The sequence below is a fragment of the Mauremys mutica genome, chromosome 5, assembly GCF_020497125.1.
Source record: "Mauremys mutica isolate MM-2020 ecotype Southern chromosome 5, ASM2049712v1, whole genome shotgun sequence".
Taxonomy (NCBI): domain Eukaryota; kingdom Metazoa; phylum Chordata; order Testudines; family Geoemydidae; genus Mauremys; species Mauremys mutica.
In genome coordinates, this window is record NC_059076.1 from 109,690,761 (window position 1) to 109,710,550 (window position 19,790).

Sequence of the window (19,790 nt, forward strand, 5' to 3'; positions counted from 1 at the left end):
CTAGTGAAGAAGGTCCACACACTTTAGTCCCCACCCCTTAGTCCCTTAATACTGGGCTTAAATGTTGCATCTGCTCTATGGTGAATTTCCCCAGCAATGACGGGAAGATGAGACAAGTGTAGCATTGCACTAGATGGGGAGGCCAGAGGAAAGCTCCCTCTTGGTGCTTCTGATATAGCTGCTGCTTACAGACCGTAAGTCTCTTAGCTACAGCAGTGCACACACGTACAAACAGAACAGCCACAGGTTGGGAGTCTCCATGAAGTAACCATGACTGCTCTAGCACTTGGCAGGTGCATGAGGTACACTTCATGGTTTGCTTACTATGAGGACAATAGTTTAGAACCATGTTGTTAAAATCTGTGCAGTTCCTGAGGGTGCTGATAAGCCAGAGCCTTTGGTAGGTGGCTATAGAAGTGTATGGCCTGTGGCAGGCAGGCACAGCGTCTCCAGGAGCTTTGGGAAGTCAACAAAGCAGCATCTACTGCTGTATCCTTCAGCAGGGTGCAGTACATGTGGCAGTCAACATCTCGACTGATTAAACCAAGGGATTAAACAAGGCCATGTAGAGCTGAAAGCATGAGCCTCCGCAGCTTGAGGTGCAGATCTAGCCTGTATAGCTGGAAGCTGTAACAAGACTCACATCTTCTGTGGTTTGGGCATCGAGGAGGATGCATAAAACACACTTACCAGTTGGTTACCCAAGCACTCCCACCTGCTCTGATTCCTTTCTGCCAGCCGGGACAGAAAAGATAGGGCCATGTCTTGGCAGTCCTTGTTGGGATTTCTAATGCTGCAGGTGCTGGACTCTCCAAGGAGCATAAGAAAAAGGATAGTAGTGGCCACTTTGCTCACTTGTGCAGGCTAGTCACAATCTAACACGCGGTGTATCTTTCTAAAAATGAGATTAACTCTAGTGACCTGCTCTGTGGAAGTGAGTGACTTAATCAAGGCTTAATTCTCATCCCATGCAGTTATGGTTAACACATTCCAGTGATTAATGAAAGTGTGTGTTTCTGTACTTCTCCCTGCAGTGTGCTGCTCTGGTTGGTGAAGACCAGCCTCTTTGCCCAGATCTCCCAGAACTTGACCTCTCTGAACTCGATGTGAATGACTTGGATGCAGACGGTTTTCTGGGTGGACTCAAGTGGTACAGCGACCAATCAGAAATCATTACCAATCAGTACAGCAATGAATCATCAAATATATTCGAGGTAAGGGAAGCTGATGCAAAAGTATATTTCAGATTGCTTCATGTTTTTACCAGGTGGAATGACAGTCTTCTAATAAAAAAAGAGCCAATAGATGCTGAAGTACAGCTGTGACGTCTGTTATAGCCTCCCTCTGACACCCTTAATCTTCATGATCAAAACCAGATCTATTATCTGGAGAGAAGAAATGCTTGGAAAGAATTAAGTGGAATTCTGATTTCTGGAATGAAAGTGCTGAAGAGATACCAGGTTACACTATGGCATAACACAAAGATATTGCGAAATAGTCTGTTGCAAAGAAAAACAAAAGTTGAAACCTGTTTGTCGTCTTCTACGTACATTTGGCAGAAACAACCACAGTGGAATACAGCATCTGTTGATGGCTCTTTAACATTTTATATGTTACTAATTATTATTACACCTACAGGCCCCAAACAGGCCCCAATTGTGCTATGTGTTGTACATGTGCATATCAAAAGTCCTTCCATTCTAAGTACAAGATGAGGCCATAGGTGGATGCAACAAACAGACTGGGGGGAGCACAGCATCAGAGTCAGATTATTCTGATTAGCATAATAAGCAGTGGTCATAGCATGCCAACTGACTAGCCACCGATGTGTGTTTTGTAGACATAATAGCAGAGGGCAGTCTTAAGGAGAGAACTGAAGGATTTCAGGAGCGATTTAAATGCCCTCTTTAAAATACTGCTGTGGGGGTCAAGATGTATAAGAGATGGGCTATGCTCTCTTTACCTCAACCACTAATTCTCCTTTCCTGTGTAAGACCTCAAGATTCTCCACTACTTAATTCTCAGACAATCATGCCCCTCCCGAACCCTAATCTTCTTTCCTCCTAGATGGTAGTAAATGCAGTAGATCATCCTCTGGCTGGGAAATTGGGCAATAGTACATTTGATGAGCTGGCAGGAAGACCTTGGGCAACAATAAGCTATCACCCCTGCTTCACCTCTGCCTAGCAGATCACAAACATGTCCTCTCCAGGAAGCATTCCTGGTCCACTTACTTGAGGGAATCCCCAGAATAAAGACTGTTAAATTTAATACCTAGCAAATACTAAATGTTTCAATAAGGTAAAATGCAGTTGGAGGTGAAGTACAGCCTTTATGAAATACTCTGAACCAAAATCAGCTATTACTTATACTGGCATCATTCAACTGCAGCAAATTAAGTTACTCTGGTGACACTGATGTCACTGAGAGCAGAAACTGGCCCTCTGAGCCTGGTCTTTCTATCATTCACACTGGTGTAATTCAGGAGTAATTTAATTCAAGCCTATAGTATTATACTAGTATAAAACCAGTGTAAGTGGACCAGAAGTCAGTTCTCTGTCTCCAAGGGAGAAATTTAGAAACATTCCATATTCTGAAGTTTTGTGAAACTTCAAATTGTTGTGTCCTGTGCTTAAGTTTCAGTCATAGCAAGTAAATGACACGTTATAATCAAGTAATTGGGCTGCTCTGTTATAGTATTCTTATAGGGTGAGTATGGGAAGGAGTTAATAATGTTTATAAGCAAGGTTAAAATAGTGTTATATCAGAGAAAATTAATGAGTTAGAACTTCTGCTTCCAAATAAATCACTAAAAACCAAATGTATAGACCTCTTTCATTGGCTGAAGTAAAATCAGCAAAGGTTTAAATTCAGTGTTGATAAATGCAAAGTAATGCACATTGGAAAACATAATCCCACCTATACATATAAAGAGATGGGGTCTAAGTTAGCTGTTACCACTCAGGAAAGAGATCTTGGAGTCATTGTGGATAGTTCTCTGAAAACATCCACTCAATGTGCAGTGGCAGTCAAAAAGGTGAACAGAATGTTAGGAATCATTAAGAAAGGGCTAGATAATAAGACAGAAAATATCATATTGCCTTATATAAATCCATGGAATGCTCACATCTTGAATACTGTGTGCAGATGTGGTAGTTACAGCTCAAAAAAAGATATATTGGAATTGGAAAAGGTTCAGAAAACGGCAACAAAAATTATTAGGGGTATGGAACGGTTGCCATATGCCATTAATAAGACTGGGACTTTTCAGCTTGGAAAAGAGACGACTAAGGGGGGTTATGATAGAGGTCTATAAAATCATGACTGGTGTGGAGAAAGTAAATAGGAAATGTCATTTCCTCCTCATAACACAAGAACTCAGGGTCACCAACTGAAATTAATAGGCAGCAAGTTTAAAAAAAATGAAGTATTTTTTCACACAACACACAGTCAATCTGTGGAACTGCTTGCCAGAGGATGTTGTGAAGGCCAGGACTATAAGGGTTCAAAAAAGAACTAGATAAGTTCATGGAAGATAGGTTCATCAATGGCTATTAGCCAGGATGGACAGGGTTGGTGTCCCTATCCTCTGTTTGCCAGAATCTGGGAATGGGTGACAGGGAATGGATCACTTGATGATTACCTGTTCTGCTCATTCCCTCTGGGGCACCTGGCATTGGCCACTGTTGGAGGACAGGCTACTGGGCTAGACGGACCTTTGGTCTGACCCAGTATGGCCGTTCTTATGTTCTTATGATTTAGTCTTCTAAAAATTAAGATCCTGATTCTGCAATGTATTTAAGTGTGTGTGTAACTTTAATACATTTAATTTCAATGGGAATTAACTCCCAATGAGACTGCTCATGCCTTAAAGTCAGGCATGTTCTTAAGTATCTTGCTGAATCAATGCCCAAACTTATAAAGGACAGAATTGTCATTTATCGTGCATGCTGATTCCATTCCTGAAGATCAAAATGATATACAAACACAGGGATAAATACATGATGTTTAAACTGTCTTGGTTGGTGCACAGCTATGTCGAGACATTGGTCCATCACGTGGCATTTAAAGTCAGTCATATTAAGGTGCATTTGGAGGTGCAGACAACCAGGGTGCAGTAGAAAGAGGTAGATGGAATACATCTAGAGGAGTGCATTGTGAGGCAGCAACCAACATGTCAGAAACCAAGATTTGGAGAAGTGTTTTTCCATCTTCCCTAGCAGACAAATTCTGCCATCATTTACTCAAATGCCACCCCTCAGACTTCAAGGACTTCACTGACTTGAATTACAGATTGCACTGAAGTCAATGAGGGCACACTTTGGCTCAGAGACTACTGACTCAGAGGGGCAGATTGTTGTCCAATAGCACTTTGCCATATTGTGGCATAAGGGCAACACTATATTCAGTCTGTCATTTATTATATTTAAACTGCCTTAGTTGGTGCACAACAATATGTACAGCCATTGGTCTATCATGTGGCATTGGGGTTTAAAGTCACAGTCACATTAGTCTGCATATGTCATACCTGAGTGTAGACAGAGGTAGGAGGATTACATCTAAAGGGCAGCAATTACAAGAGACTTGAAAAGTGCAGTGGACACCCTTCCTATGCTGGGCCCTAGCTGCTTCCAGTTCTCAAACGTAGGCAGGGTCCTGACACACCGCTAGGCCCCCCTTGGGCTGTGAGATATTGTTGGCAGCAATAACACACCTCTGACACGTAGCCTTTAGGCCTGGCATGGCTAGTGCCAGAATTCTTCCTGCATTCTTGCAAGTGTGCAGCGTAGGCTAAGACCCAGATTTTCAAAGATATTTAGGTATTGCTACATTCAGCATTGCCATGCATTATGGATTTAGGAACATACGTCTCATTTTCAAAAGATATGTAGGCACTTAGGAACCAAAATCCCATTGACAGTCTATGGTATTTAGGCTCCAAAGTTCCTAAATCACTTTTGGAAATGAGACTTGGGCTCCTAAATCAATTAGATGTAGCAAGGCTGAGCACAAGAACAGCTAAATACCTTTAAAATTCTGGGCCTAAGAGTTCATCTGCAGTTTCACTGTTATCACACAACCATTCATGACTGGTCACAATATCTCTCATTGTGTATATAAGCCTGTGTTAAACTTCATGCAACACAGGCTGTGGGGAAGGGGAGGGTTGCTATGTAGCTTCTGGCAACCTGATTGAAGGTTACTAATATTCCGTATCTTGTTATCATGTTAATAATTTCCACCATTACCGTTTTTTGTCATCATTTAGTTCTAGGAAGGAGGGAAATAAAGGAGTTGTTTTCTTACAGGGTAGGCAGTAGCGATCAGGCAATCCAAACTGAACAATAGAAAACTCGCCCTTCTTTCTGGGCCAGCTTTTTCCAAACTTTAACCCCTATCCCCATTCTCCATTATGCAGCTGTATATGTAGCACTATTTCTTGTCTCTGCTGCTCCTTAATGAGACAACTGGGGGTGCTCAAGAACAATAAAAGATGTGTCCTTTCTCTGGGGATTATCTTGGTGATGCTCTGAGACAAACTACTTGTGTTAGTGCAGAGAATGGAACCTCTACCTAGTCTCTTGTTTGTTAATTTCTGGATTTTTCTATATTGATTAGCTTTGGCATTTCAGCTCTTTCTTTTTAAAGAAAATATAATTGTATCTTAATCATCCTGGGGCAATATGTTTTAGAAGCCTTAAAGCCTCTATCTGAGAGCTGACTGCTATGAAAACATAAAATATATTCCAAATTTGTTCAAAACAGAATTGCAAACAAAAGATCGAAAGTACAAGCTGCACAATAATAATTGAAAACCTAACCTTAAGTGACTCTCTCCTTTGAGTTACCAATGCATTGCTTATGGCACTGTCTAGGTGAGGGCCTATATTTGCAAAAGGGACTTATGAAATGTTGGGTTCCCAGCCTGAGGCACCTTTAATGGGGCTTGTGTTTCAGAGGTGAATACTCTGCACTTCTGCCTCAAGCTGAAAACTGAAGCATACTAAAGGCATTTTCCTTCCAAAAAATAGTGAATTAACTCTTTGATAATTGAGTATTGTAGGAATTATTATTATTATTATTTATTTATTGTTTTATTTTATGACTGTATTGTGGTAGTGGTTAGGGACCAGCTGAAAACATGACCCACATGTACTAGACAATGTGCAAACAGAGTTTACCCTGAAGAGCTTACAGTTTAAATATGATGCATTTACAGGCTAAATCTAATGAGAGATTACAATCTAAATGCTAAGATTGACAGCATTGCTACAGAATAGGTATTTCTGATTCATCACTACAGTACTCCACTTGTATCCCAATGCAACTGGTTTTACACTGACATGAAACTGGAAGAACACAGTGATGAATTAAGGCCTTCCACTGATGTTGCATGTTCTTTATCAGTGTTGTACATTTGTTAATTTCTTTTTCTATTCATAGCCTGGCTACCTCTGTTTTCTCCCCTGATTTTCATTGCCTGTGATTCTGACCATTGGAGATGTATGTTAAGGGAGCTTTTACCCCTAAGGGCACTGTCTATTGACATAAGCTCATGCAAGTAAATAGTTAACTGCTCGGGTGTGACTTGTTAGGTAGATGGCTTTCTTTATCATTCACTTTTGTGATTTGCTTTTGGAAAGGATCAGACCTTCAAAAAATATATTTGTACAAAACTGATTCTGCTGCCCTTTTACAAAAAATATACTGGTTTCAATTCTTAAAGTCATTGTTGTATGAAATGTGGAGACCTGTAGATCTTTGAGTAATGTGAATTAGAAGGATTTTTTGTGTTCTTCCTCGGGAGATGAAAATTGTTACCTCCTGAGGTGTATTTCAAATATACCGTACCTGCTATATAAGGTTAGTCATATTTAAAATTATTTACGAAGAGTGGACAGCATTATACAGAGGATAGACATGCGCAAAGATAAGTATATGCTGTCTGCACCATTCACAAATAGATCAACGGAAGTCATCTGAAAAGAGAAAATACAGCTAGACAACAGCCAATTCAAGTCTAATTTAGCAGCATAGTATCAAAAAGAATTTTCAAGTATGGTGTTCTGACAAAATATGTTTCACTTTTAAACAGATTTAATAAGACCTGAGTTTCTTGGCCTGCCCTGAATTTAATTGCTGGGTTTTTGTTTTGTTTTTAAATGCAATTCTCTATTTTTAAAGAGTTGTTTGTTTCTTTTTAATTGTTCAGCGTAGTCCAAGTTACTTTCAGGACTGTGCTCTGTGTTATATATTTGGAAAGCTGAATAGGCTACTGTGTTTCACTGTGGGCTGCCAAAAATGCTGTATTACAAGCAGTGAGAATGAGGGAGTGCGAAAGAGATTCACAATGAATTCCATACTCTGTTGTTCTTGGCAAAGGAGAAATTTATGAAGATAAATGACTGCTTATCCATTTGGAATGGTTTGCATGAAGAAGATGATGGGGGGCTTTTAACACCATGAGGGTAATTTGCATCAGTTCAGGTTATATACTCTAATCTTCGGTGGTGCTGCCAGTCTTTGTTACTACTGCAAGTTATTCATTCAAGGTTTGCAGCCAGATTGATTAATGAATTACCAGATCTTACGTAAAAATAACTTGGCCTGACTTTTAAACAACCACCAGTGTTTTCTTTGCCAGTCTTGTGACTGGTGTTAATGGGTTTCCAGGGACTGAACCTCTATAGATTTTCTGAACTGGCCTCTTCCAGAATTTTTTCCACTTTTTAATTTTCTCTAAAACTAGTAGCCCAAGGCAGGCAGTTCAAGGAGATATAATCTTGGAGAAAAAGACATAGTAGTCAAATCCTTGATGGCTGATGCCCTTCAGTGCCAATTCAGCATGATTTATCATAGCCATCTATTCAGCACAACAGAGTCTAGAGGTGAGCTGCATGGTGTACCTCACACAATATGCATAACTAGAGCTCTGAACTTTGAAGGAAAGCCTCAGAGCTATTTGCAAAGTGCTGGTGCTTAGTGAATACTAAATTACATTTAGGAAATAGTCTACTGCTACCAGTTATACTTCATTTTTATTCTTGACACAGACACCTAAATCAGAGAACAGTAACATTTCAGAGATTATGGAAGCAGTTTGGGTATGTTCCAACACTATAATAGGATCAGAATTTTAAGGCCTTTTTTATTATTACCAATAGTCACTTAGTTTCTACTGCAGTGTACTTTGTAGGGAATTACAGCTTTTACTAAAAAGATTAAAATGCTATTATGCAAATGATTGCAGTATGTTATTATGTTTACAAATTAACATCCATGGCTCAACACACAAATTAACTAACTATTCCATCTATATTATTAAGGATTTAATAAAGTAACTGTTGATAAAAATGGGGAACTTGGAACAGTTAATAGGAACTGATTGTGATTTAACATAGAACTTAAACATTGTGTTTAATGTTCTAGATGGTATAATGGCAGAATAAAGCTTATCAAAGTGCTTAAAAGAATTGAGATTGTGTGAACAGCATAGCAGTATGTCTTAGACCTTAGCAAACATAAACTAAGTAGTTCTGGGCCATAATGTATAGTGGGCAACATATCAGTAAATCTAAGGGTAACACAAAGACCATCTTATACGAATACGTACATTAGTGCACTAATATGTAGTTTATTAAAATTCTAATTACTGTACGTTAAATGTTTTATATATTATAAACATGTCTAGCATACTTGGCAACTTGTGTCCCTCTAAAATGCATCTTGTAATGAATTTTTGCTATGGCAAATGGGATTTCTCTGCAGAGAGTATCACTGTATGACAAAGGAGGGGAAGGTTGAGTTCAGACTGAGATGGCTTTACAAACAGCGCTGCAAATTGCTATTCCTAGCAGTTCATAAGAGCTCATAAAAGCAAGCAGATAAGAGCCACCAAGGTCCTAGAGAAATGAATGTACAGTATGTGGTTACAGGACAGATTTAGTAGAGAAACAGACAACATTGTAGGTTTAGTACAACAATAAACATAAAAGGGAGAAGATGCAGATTTGGGATAGGAACTTTATAATAATAATAAAAGATAACAATGCTGTAATAAAAAAAATTTAAACTAGGAGAAAGACCCTCAGTTCCAATGGAACAGAAGAGAGGATATAGGGCAAAATAGCAGGTAATGTAGCAATGTCAAATATGTTATGTAAATATGTTTACCTTTACAAATATCTTTGGCTTGAGTTGTATAACACATTAATAAGAGAGTTAAGAATGAGATTAATGGGTAATACTGCATACCCTTGGCGCTCTGAGTCTACTAAATAAGTGCGTCTCAGAAACAACATTACATCTGTATGACAGGTGTGTGTAAGCTATAATCCACCACAAAGTTTGCTTGGGTTTAAAAATTCTCAAGCAGTAAGTGCAATTTATTTTGTTCCAAACAGCTACTATGTTATTGGGAAGTGTTTATGCAAATTTTCTATATCTTGCTTTAGCAAGGTGCATTATTTCTTCGTTCTCTTTCCCAACTGAACAAACTGTGCTGTTCTGTACTAGTCCAAATTTGTCTCTGTTGAAGTAAGCCCTTGTAAATTAGTTGAAACCTTCAGGCAAAAAGAACCCGCAAAATGAAAAAAAAACAATTCCTTTGAGAGCTTATTGTTTGATGGCTTAGTGGCCTTGTACCATTCCCAGGCATGTGATCAAGAAAGGGCACACAATCAGCCGCACAATCCTGTTATGTGTACATTCCATTGCACTGCCCAACATTTTACTTGGAGTGGCCAAGGTTTCATGAACTCACTGTGTCTTTACTCAGCCTAAGCATGCCCCTTTTGCAATATGGATAAAATAATGTTCACCCAGAACAGTGGTAAAATACTGGCAGACAAATGGCTTGACCTGTGTTAAGAGGTTCTTAAGGACACAGTGTTCCACTGTGTTCCCACCAGTCACATATCTAAATACAAACTGGTGTCAGTTGCCATACAGACAAAAATGTATTAGCCTCCTTTCACATAGGTCATTATAAATCCCTTTTGGTCACAGTCACACTGCACATCTGTTTTAGTGAGATGCAGCTTCTTAAGGTGGCTTTTGGACTTCATCAGCACACAAATAACCAAGCCATAAATTACCACTGCTGGAGTTATTTTGAATAAGCATATACTGTTTCATATTTATAATGGTGAGACTTCATAATATTCACACTGAATATATAACACAGATCAGTTCAACAAGCATGAAATTGTATGTTGTCAACTTGTCACATAGATAGAGCCATATTCTGGCTTACGATAATGTTGAACTAAACATTTTTCCCTAGAATTGCAGAGAGGGTCACAAAAAGTGGGAAGGTAGCATTTCCTTTTGTAGGATACACAGTCATTTATGTTCAGAAATAAATATTGCTGTGTGGCTTTTCTCTTTTTCTCCCCATTTAAAAAAAAAGTTTGATTTACTTAGACAAATGTTAATTGGCTAAACTGATAATCTTTCCTCCCCAAATGGTTTATATTTCTAGTGTATCCTTTTATTATTATTATTGTTGCTATTTTCCTACCGCACATCAATGCTAATTGCTACTAAATGCTACAACTTAACCCTGATATGCTCTTTTCCTCGTGCCCCATCTCATGTAACATTAACTCAGGCCCATGCTATTAAAGAAGGATGAAAATCATAGCTAGGCTTAATGTAGGATATTTTGTTTTCCGCAGTACCACTAACCTATTATAACTGTGGCAGGTGGAAGGGTTTGCTGAGAGCGAAGTTGTATAGGAAGAGATATTTGGTATTGACTTCATAAAGTGAATCCCTTAAATAAATAATTCATGCAAGCAACAGCTTTCCCTAACGATTCTAATAATTACACGTTCAAAATCCTTGACTAAAACCTTAGCTGTACAGAATATGAAGGGGCTTATTTTTAAACGTTCTGAACACCTACAACTCTAGTTGATGTCAGGGAGAGCTGTGAGTGCTCAGGGCCTGATTTTCAGCCTCTGGCTTCCAGTTGTGCGTGTGCAGTTTTGTGGGTGCACAAATGCATGTATGTATTTTCTGTGTACTAATGCCTGTGGTTTGTAAGTGACATATAACAATGGAACATGCAGGAGTTAGAATTTGCATGTACAGAACCCCACTGGGAACACTTGTGTATGCATCAGTGGAGGACAGGTGTAGGCCCCTCTGGAAATCAAGCCCTATAGAGTGTATAGGAAATGGCTTTGAATACATTTTGTCTGCTGAAACTCAGACAAAGCAGCCTTATTTCATAATGGGCTTGCAGTTTGTGATAGGGATGAGCCTGTGTGGCTGTTGGTTTGGGTTTTTGCCACACCTCAGTCATTATGTTTTGGTTTTTAAAGCACAACACCAAAAAGTCCCCCAGATTTTGGATTTTGTTTTGGATTGGCCTATCTGAATACAGCTTTTGCTGTGAGGAACCCACATGCTAGCCTCACCTTCCTGGTATTGCTCTGCTTATTGATTTATGAAACTACCATTGAGCTGTCTGAATGGATTATCACCATCACATGAAGACTAGAAAGGGCCAGATTTACCACCCTTATGTCATGGAATTTGATGTGCAGGGCTGAATCCCTGACAGACCTAGATCTGTGTGCTGAAAGGGGGCACAGAGAACTTCCCATACCTGTTGACTTTTGTCTGCAGTAGCAGCTGCTTCTTGAGGGTTCTCTGCAGACATTCATCATGTCCTCACACCAATATAGGGAGTGATGGACTGCTCAAATAAGGGTGAATGTGGCCTGTAGATCTCCCTTGTGTGGGGTCTACTTAATCTGAAAGTGGAGAGAATGTCTCCTGACTCATGGAATGATTTCTATGAAAAATAGTGCTTACCAGCATCTGAAAGAGCTGGTTTGTCTGATGGCATCCAACTTCCCCAGTGAGCTATTAAGAGGACTCCCCTGACAGGATTCTGGGATGTGCTAAAAACTACCCCCAAGTGGGATGATCTCTGAGAAGGAAATAATTCACTCTCCTCCCAAGCTGCCCTCTGAGCCTCAAAAACTGACAGACCTTTCACAAGCCAGTCACGGAGACAAGATAACTTACTTTGGTGAAATGGTACATACCACCATAATGGGGACGTTGGAGAAAACACTGGGAGCTGATTCAAGGCTGAACAATCAAGCGATGATTGAAAGTTCTCTTGACCCAGAGTGAAACACAGGTATTTCTGATATAATGGAGTGACGGGTTTATAAATATTTTACATATATGGCTTCTAGGAAGTCTCCAGGTTACAATTCTGCTATGCTGCCAGTTTTCTCCATCGTTTATCCTTCATATGCACTTAGCTTTTAAATTAAGCAAGCACACATTTCACTGGGATAGCCTCAATTTCCATGGGTCCTATTTTGCCCATTCTGGTAGGCTGCCTATTCTTTGAAAGGTGAACTAGTGGGATATCTCACACAATCTTTGACTTGATCATTTACTGTATAGAGAATCGTGCAAATAGTGCAACTTCCACCAGCTTTAGTAAACAGAAAGCTAAGTGCATGGCTGTAGAGCATAGCAGACCTCTGACTGGAACTGCCTTGCAGGGCATTCCACTAGTCCACAGGGAATTGGGGCTTTCAAAAGGAGCAAAGTGGCATGTGCCTGGTAAGGACTGGAACACTGCATGGAAGAGGATCTACAATCCTTCAGAAGTTTCCTCTTTTTCTTCTTTAGACTTTGCTTAATTACCTTTCCCCCCGACCCAGGAGTAGGTGGAGGTGGGGGAAGTGTAATGATGAACAAAAAACGCTGTTTTCATTAGCAGGATGATTTGGGGAAAATGCTGCCAGTTTGTCACCCCCATTATATCTGGAGAAAAGCCAAAATTCATTGGTTTTCTGATGGGTGTGAAAATGTTCACAGTTCTAACACCACAGAGCTTTCCATTTGCAAATCACATCCCTTTCTAACTAAAGGGTGTCAATCTGCTTTTGCTTGTACATGATTTTAGTATTGCCATCCCTTGTAATTTCTTTGCTGTTGATCCCGCTCTTGCATATAAAAGGTCAGTTCAAATGTCGCTGGAGACCAGACCTCCTATTTGCAGGAAGAAGTCTCTCAGGTGGAGAGGATAACATTTCAAAATAGAGGGTTAACATTACAAAACAGCTCTGCTTCCTCTGACGCAAGCTAGAGCTTCACAGACCAGCACCTTATTATCTATGTTTTTCTGTAAATCCAATCTGAGACTGTCATTATCAGTCTCAGATAGGTGAACAACATCTGGGTGAAATAAACCTGTGCCAGTGATGGCCTGGAGGGGCTCTTGTTAGTTAATCATCCCTGCCTTGCCTTTGATTACTTAATTTGTGTGTTGAGCCATGGAGGAGCCCCCAAGAGCCTCTTGTTAAAATTCTGCCAACAGATGGATGATGGGAAGATAGGGATGATTTCTCTGCCTTGGATGGAGTTCATACTATCTTTGATATTGCTAAATCTTATGTAATACTTAATTTGGGGTGGGATCTCTCTGTTAGAATATTGGCAGCACGTTACTGTCTTGTGTATTTAGCCCTTAAAATCATCAGCAGTGACTCAGCTCCCTAAAAAAATCATATAGTTACTTAACGTTACTTTCAGTTCTTTGTTAAGGTGGTCTAGTAGCTTGTCTGCCACCACACTTGCTTGATTAAGATGTCAGAGCATACTCTTTTTTTTCTCTTGAAGATATTATTATTTATTTTGTAGCAGTAGTGTCTAAGGGCCACCATCAGGGATCACAGGCCCATTGTGTTGGGAAGTGTACAAAAACACAAAATAGATGGCCCCGGCCCCATCCTTGACATGTTCTTGTGAGTAATGGGTTCTTCTATCAGTCCAAATGGTAGCATTCAGAAACGTTGCCATCTCGAGATCATTAGCTCCTAGTAGTAACATTAATATATCAGGAACTGGGAGACCCACTTGTGTTTACTGATGTGGCCTTCACCTGATTTTAGCATATTTCCACTTACCTAATTATTGTAAAAAAAATTATTTCCACTAATTATTGTAATTTGTCATCCATCAATAGGATACTTAACTGTGTACCAGAATTCCTGTGTATTAGCCAGTTTTCTGACCAGAATGCATAAGGATGTACAAAAATCCATCCACGCTTCTTGTCCCTTCCAGTACTTGCTTTTGGGAGTGCAGTGATAGATAGCAATTTATTGTGTATCAGAGCTGGTGCTATGTGTACAGCAGATTTAAGAGTTTACATTAGGCCACAGTGCTATCTTCCACTTTTCCTAATTCTATCTCCTGGCAATCCCTCAGTTATACAGTTGGGGTGGCTGCCCCTGTCCCAAAAGGAATTTGTGTCAATTTCTGCAGGGACAAATCCTCCCTGCAGTAAATCGCTTTGCAATATTTGCTCAGTCTGAAATTTTGACAAAGACATTCAGTCCATATACACCAAAAGAGATTTTTAAATGCTCTTGGAGGTAACTGGATGCTGCCTGTACCTGGCTGATAACTGAGTCTGTATATCTATGCAGCGTCATCCATGCCCTTTTTAATTTGTCTTTGAATGACAAATGCGTATCTTCACTGAGTCAGCAAAAGAGATGATATCCTGCAATAGCACTCCTGGCCCATCTATTGCTTTTGTAATGGGGACAACCAATTGGTTTGCCCTGAGTTTTCCCCATCTCCCCTCCTCCACACCAAAAAGAAGAAATTTAAAAGCTAATGTAAACAAACAAGAAAAAAAACACGCTTCCATCTCTTGTTCAGAGCACCCCCAAGTTCTCAATGTGTGACAGGAAATCTCTGATCAAGGATCATCTATTGATTCTTTAGAACCAGAATAGCCCCATTGGGTCCTGATACATTCCACCTTCAGAAAGGGTAATGCTACTAGATCTTTGTTGAAACTGATCAGTTTCACACTGCAGGTATTTGTCCAAACATTCAGTTTCAATCCTGATGGGCTGCCACCCTCCAGTGTCAACCTGAATTTTGAGTGTGACTGACCTCAAAAAATCAAAAGCAAAATTCATCAGAAGCCACTACATTTCACAGAGAAGCCATGCACAAATCAGCCTGGATTTGCTTGAAAGGTTTGCAAACTTTTCAAGGAATGAGTTTTGCGTTTATAATCAGACCAGAAATCAGGGAAGTTTTGCATGGTTTCAGTTTTCACTGCAAGCACTTCACACAGCCCTAAAATGATACCGCTATTACCTTTGTAACTGCTAAATCATAAGCCAGACCTTCCTCATAAATGAGATCTTGGCAAAATACCCCTGTGATGGGGCAACATTCCTTCATAATAGTACCCTTGTCTACATTAGCAGAGGATTCATAGTGTGAATGGGAATGGAAAGAAAAGGTATAAAACCTTGCTGACTGCTAATTAAATGCTTGAACCCTCTCAGATTGTTTGGATGCAAAAACAAGCAAGCAAGCAAACAAACAGAAAACACGTCTTCTAGTGCCAAGTTTCTACATATCAAGATTTCTGGAAATAAATCCACCTGCTACTTTCTGAACACTTGGTGAAACCTCTGATATGTGTAGATAGCCTTTCTGATCCTATAACCAGAATGTCAGCAAATAGTGAAGGACTGCAGCCACTTCACCAGATTTTCTTCCTTCTGGAGCCCAGTAACTGTAGTCTTACCATCAGCATGCAGCTAGCCCAGGGGTCGGCAACCGGTGGCTCGCGGCTCGCCAGGGTAAGCACCCTGGCGGGCCGGCCCGGTTTGTTTATCTGCCGCGTCGGCAAGTTCGGCCAATCGCGGCTCCCACTGGCCGCGGTTCGCGGTCCCAGGCCAATGCGGGAGGCAGGAAGCGGCGCGAGCCGAGGGATGTTCTGGCCGCGGCTTCTTGCCTCCCGCATTGGCCTGGGACCGCGAACCGCGGCCAGTGGGAGCCGCGATCGGCCGAACTTGCCGACGCGGCAGATAAACAAACCGGGCCGGCCCGCCAGGGTGCTTACCCTGGCGAGCCGCGAGCCACCGGTTGCCGACCCCTGAGCTAGCCTGACTGATATCTGACAAGCCTTAGTCCTTCAACCAGACTCCATAACTCTGAGCATCTTCCCAAATTGCATTCTGTGATTTGGTTAGATTATATCTTATCTTTAACCTTCTTGCATCCATAAACACACACTATCTAGTCTATCTTTAGATACACCTTGCAAACAAGGGAAAACAACAGGACTTAATCGGCTGCCAGCATTAGTGGCATGATTCTTTTCACTGATTCCTATTCACTTTATCTGATATCTCACAAATACCTTTGTGGAAGGCTTCCACTCCTGCCCATGTCCCAAGGAAGTTTTCTTCATCGCTAATTTGTCTGTCCTCTCATAACTTCCAGGGTGACTTTTGCTGAATGTAACACCTTATAAGGAGTTATGCATGGTAGGCCACCATTCATCTCTCAGTTGTTCTTCAAATGCTGGATTAGTCAATTTGTTAACCAAGCTGCTGGGGCTACTAACTAGCTAATATTTCATCTAGAAGTGTTAAAACTATCCCAGAATCAATAAAAAGCTAGTTGCTTTGCTGCTGATTAGCAAAAAGAAAAATTCAATTTGAAGGTATCAAGAGGAGTGAAAGGCGGAGTTGGCAGTAATGCAAGCATTATTTTCTGTCTCTGGAAGTGGCTGGTCTTGCAGTTGCTCCATATGAGTCTCTCAAGAAACAGAGCCCAAACCTGAAGTCATGGCAGAAGGTGAGGATGCACAGAGGCTACCATTGTTGTATTTCTTTTCAGCATTCTGTATTTTAAAGATTATCCTAATCCCAAAATAAAATCTTTCCTTACTCAGTTTACAGTAACATGGGAACCTCTAGGTGAAGCTCTGCTGCACAGAGTTTCCACCCTCCATAAGTTTACCTACCACCTACCTTTCTCTACCTCAAACCTTTGCTTTTGTGTGTGAATGCTTACTTGTCTTCCCAAAGTAAACTAAAAGGCTAATGGGAGGCCCCATTTAAACACCTTGTTCTTCCCTATCCCTCCAGAAAATGTCATTGTGCAAGGATACTCACCTATTTGCCTTTTTACGATAGCCTATTCCCCTGTGGGGTTTTAATATGTTCATTTCTGTAGTCTTATAGTAATGTCTTTGCTCACTTTAAGACCATACGTTACTTGGCCCCTACCTACATGCCTACCCTTCCCCCTTTATTCTTCTCTGCCAGTAATGCCATCCCCAATGTTCATCTCTCATACAAATATCTCAGTGACTCTGTTCATGCTACCCCCGATGCATGAATTGCTCTTTCAACTGTGGAGTTGAGGGTCAACCCACTATCCTCTTCTCATTTAAGTCCCACTGGAAAACTCACTTCTGCAAAGCCAACAATGGAATCAATACTATATATATTCCGCAATTTCCATGAGCAATTTATTTCAGTACTTAACCACCCTGACCTCTCAGTCTTCTCTTTTCCAGACTAAACAAACCTATTTTTTTCAATCTTCCCTCATAGGGCATGTTTTCTAGACCTTTAATCATTTGTGTTTCTCTTCTCTGGACTTTCTCCAATTTGTCCTCATCTTTCCTGAAATGTGGTGCCCAAAACTGGACACAATACTCTAGTGGAGGCCTAATTAGCGTGGAGTAGAGCAGAAGAATTACTTCTGGTGCCTTGCTTACAACACTCCTGCTAACACATCCCAGAATGATGTTTGCTTTTTTTTTTTAAAGTATTACACTGTTGACTCATATTTAGCTTGTGATCCACTATGACCCCCAGATCCCTTCCTAGGCAGTCATTTCCCATTTTGTATGTGTGCAACTGATTGTTTATTCCCAAGTGGAGTACTTTGCATTTGTCCTTATTGAATGTCATCTTATTTACTTCAGACCATTTCTCCAGTTTGTCCAGATCATTTTGAATTTTAATCCTAGCCTCCAAAGCACTTGCAACCCCTCTCAGCTTGGTATCATCTACAAACTTTGTAAGTGTACTCTGTATGCCATTATCTAAATAATTGATTATGATATTTAACAGAACCAGATGCAGAACTGATCCCCGCTGGACCCCTCATAGAATAGAATCATAGAATCTAAGGGTTGGAAGGGACCTCTCGATATGCCCTTCCAGCTTGAGTGTGAACCACTGATAACTACTCTCTGGGAATGGTTTTCCAACCAGTTATGCACCCACCTTATAATAGCTCCATCTTGGTTGTATTTCCCTAGTTTGTTTATGAGAAGGTCATGTGAGAAGTATCTAAAGCCATACTAAAGTCAAGATATGCCACATCTACCACATCCCACTTTTCCAAAAGGCTTGTTACTCTGTCCAAAAAAGCTTTTAGGTTGGCTTGACACGAATTGTTCTTGACAAATCCATGCTGACTGTTATCACCTTATTATCTTCTAGGTGTTTGCAAACTGATTTTGTAATTATTTGCTCCATTATTTTTCCAGGTACTGAAGTTAAGCTGACTGGTCTGTAACTCTCCAGGTTTTTCTTATTTCCCTTTTTATAGATGGGCACTATATTTGCCTTCTTCCAGTCCTCTGGAATCTCTCCCATCTCCCATGGCTTCTCAAAGATAATCGCTAATGGCTCAGATAGCTCCTCCATCAGCTCCTTGAGTATTCTAGGATGCATTTCATCAGGCCCTGCCAACTTGAAGACATCTAACTTGTTTAAATAATTTTTAACTTGTTCTTTTCCTATTATAGCCTCATTTTCAGTGGCATTCACTAAGTTAGACGTCCAGTCGCTACTAACCTTTTTGGTGAAAACTGAAACAAAAATGTCATTTAGCACTTCTGCCATGTCCACATTTTCTGTTATTGTTTTCCCCCACTTATTGAGTAAAGAGTAGGCCCTATCCTTGGTCTTCCTCTTGCTTCTAATGTATTTGTAGAATGTTTTCTTGTTACCCTTTATGTCTTTTTAAAGTTTGTTTTTGATTAAAATGTTAATAATAACATATAATAATGTAGATGGATTAATGTTTCCCTATGTGATTGTGAAGAAAAGGCTGGCAAAATAGATTAATAAAACTGAATGCACATTCTCAAAGGCAGGGCTTGCTCAGCAGCCTAGTGACAATGAACATGTTGTTTATTTGACAGAAGCAGTGAACTTAACTCCTGACTCACAAAGAAAAACTTGCTTCCCAAATGAAGATGTATGGATGGTTTTAATGACAGTTGCAAGACATGTGGCTATGTTACGCCGCTCTGCTTTAGCATATAAAGGCACTGCATGTATATCTTGTGAGGAATCTGTGATTTCCACCACTGCTTAAGAGCAAACTCCTTTCTCACCCTTAAAGAAAAATTATATCTAAGGATGACCTCAACCAGCTCCACTGCAGTCGAACAAGTCATCTGGCCAAAGAACCAGATATTGTTACCAGTATGAGAAGAATCTGTTCCTCAGCTTCATAGCTCTGGGTCCTGGTTTAGTCTTGTTCCGTATGCTGACCTCACTCGAATGTTTTACATCTTTCAGTTATGTATATGTGGCATACTTTGAAAATTGTAGTAAAACCAGCCTTACTGGAAAACCAGCTTTACTGGAAAACATGCTAAAATACATGTCTGAATAAGGTTCCATTTGGCAATGCAGTTTTTGGCAGTCTCTCTAGTTCTGCCATTGTTTTCCAGCATTAAGTTCCAGGTGAAAGGGAGTGGATAGGAAATAGTTTAGAGGCATTTGTGCTGTTCTGAATCTTGGGCAGGTTCCTCATGCAGTGACTACTAACTACAATAGAGCAGACTGTGTCCAGAGGTGCTGAGAGGTGAAACAACAACAGGGAATACTAGTCATGGTATTTCTGCTATTCTCTTCTTAATGCTGCATGGCTGCATTTGTAATCATACTTTTCAGGCT

At 40.3% G+C, this 19,790-nt stretch overlaps 1 protein-coding gene across 2 annotated transcripts in view; it reads left to right on the forward strand.

Annotated features, from left to right (window-relative positions):
* Positions 1 to 19,790, forward strand: part of PPARGC1A (PPARG coactivator 1 alpha) — a 78,669-nt gene that overhangs the window by 4,212 nt on the left and 54,667 nt on the right. For both annotated transcript variants that reach the window (XM_045019418.1, XM_045019419.1), the window contains exon 2: positions 1,035 to 1,214. In XM_045019418.1, coding sequence (XP_044875353.1) covers positions 1,035 to 1,214 — 180 coding nt within the window. The remainder of the gene's footprint in view (positions 1 to 1,034; positions 1,215 to 19,790) is intronic.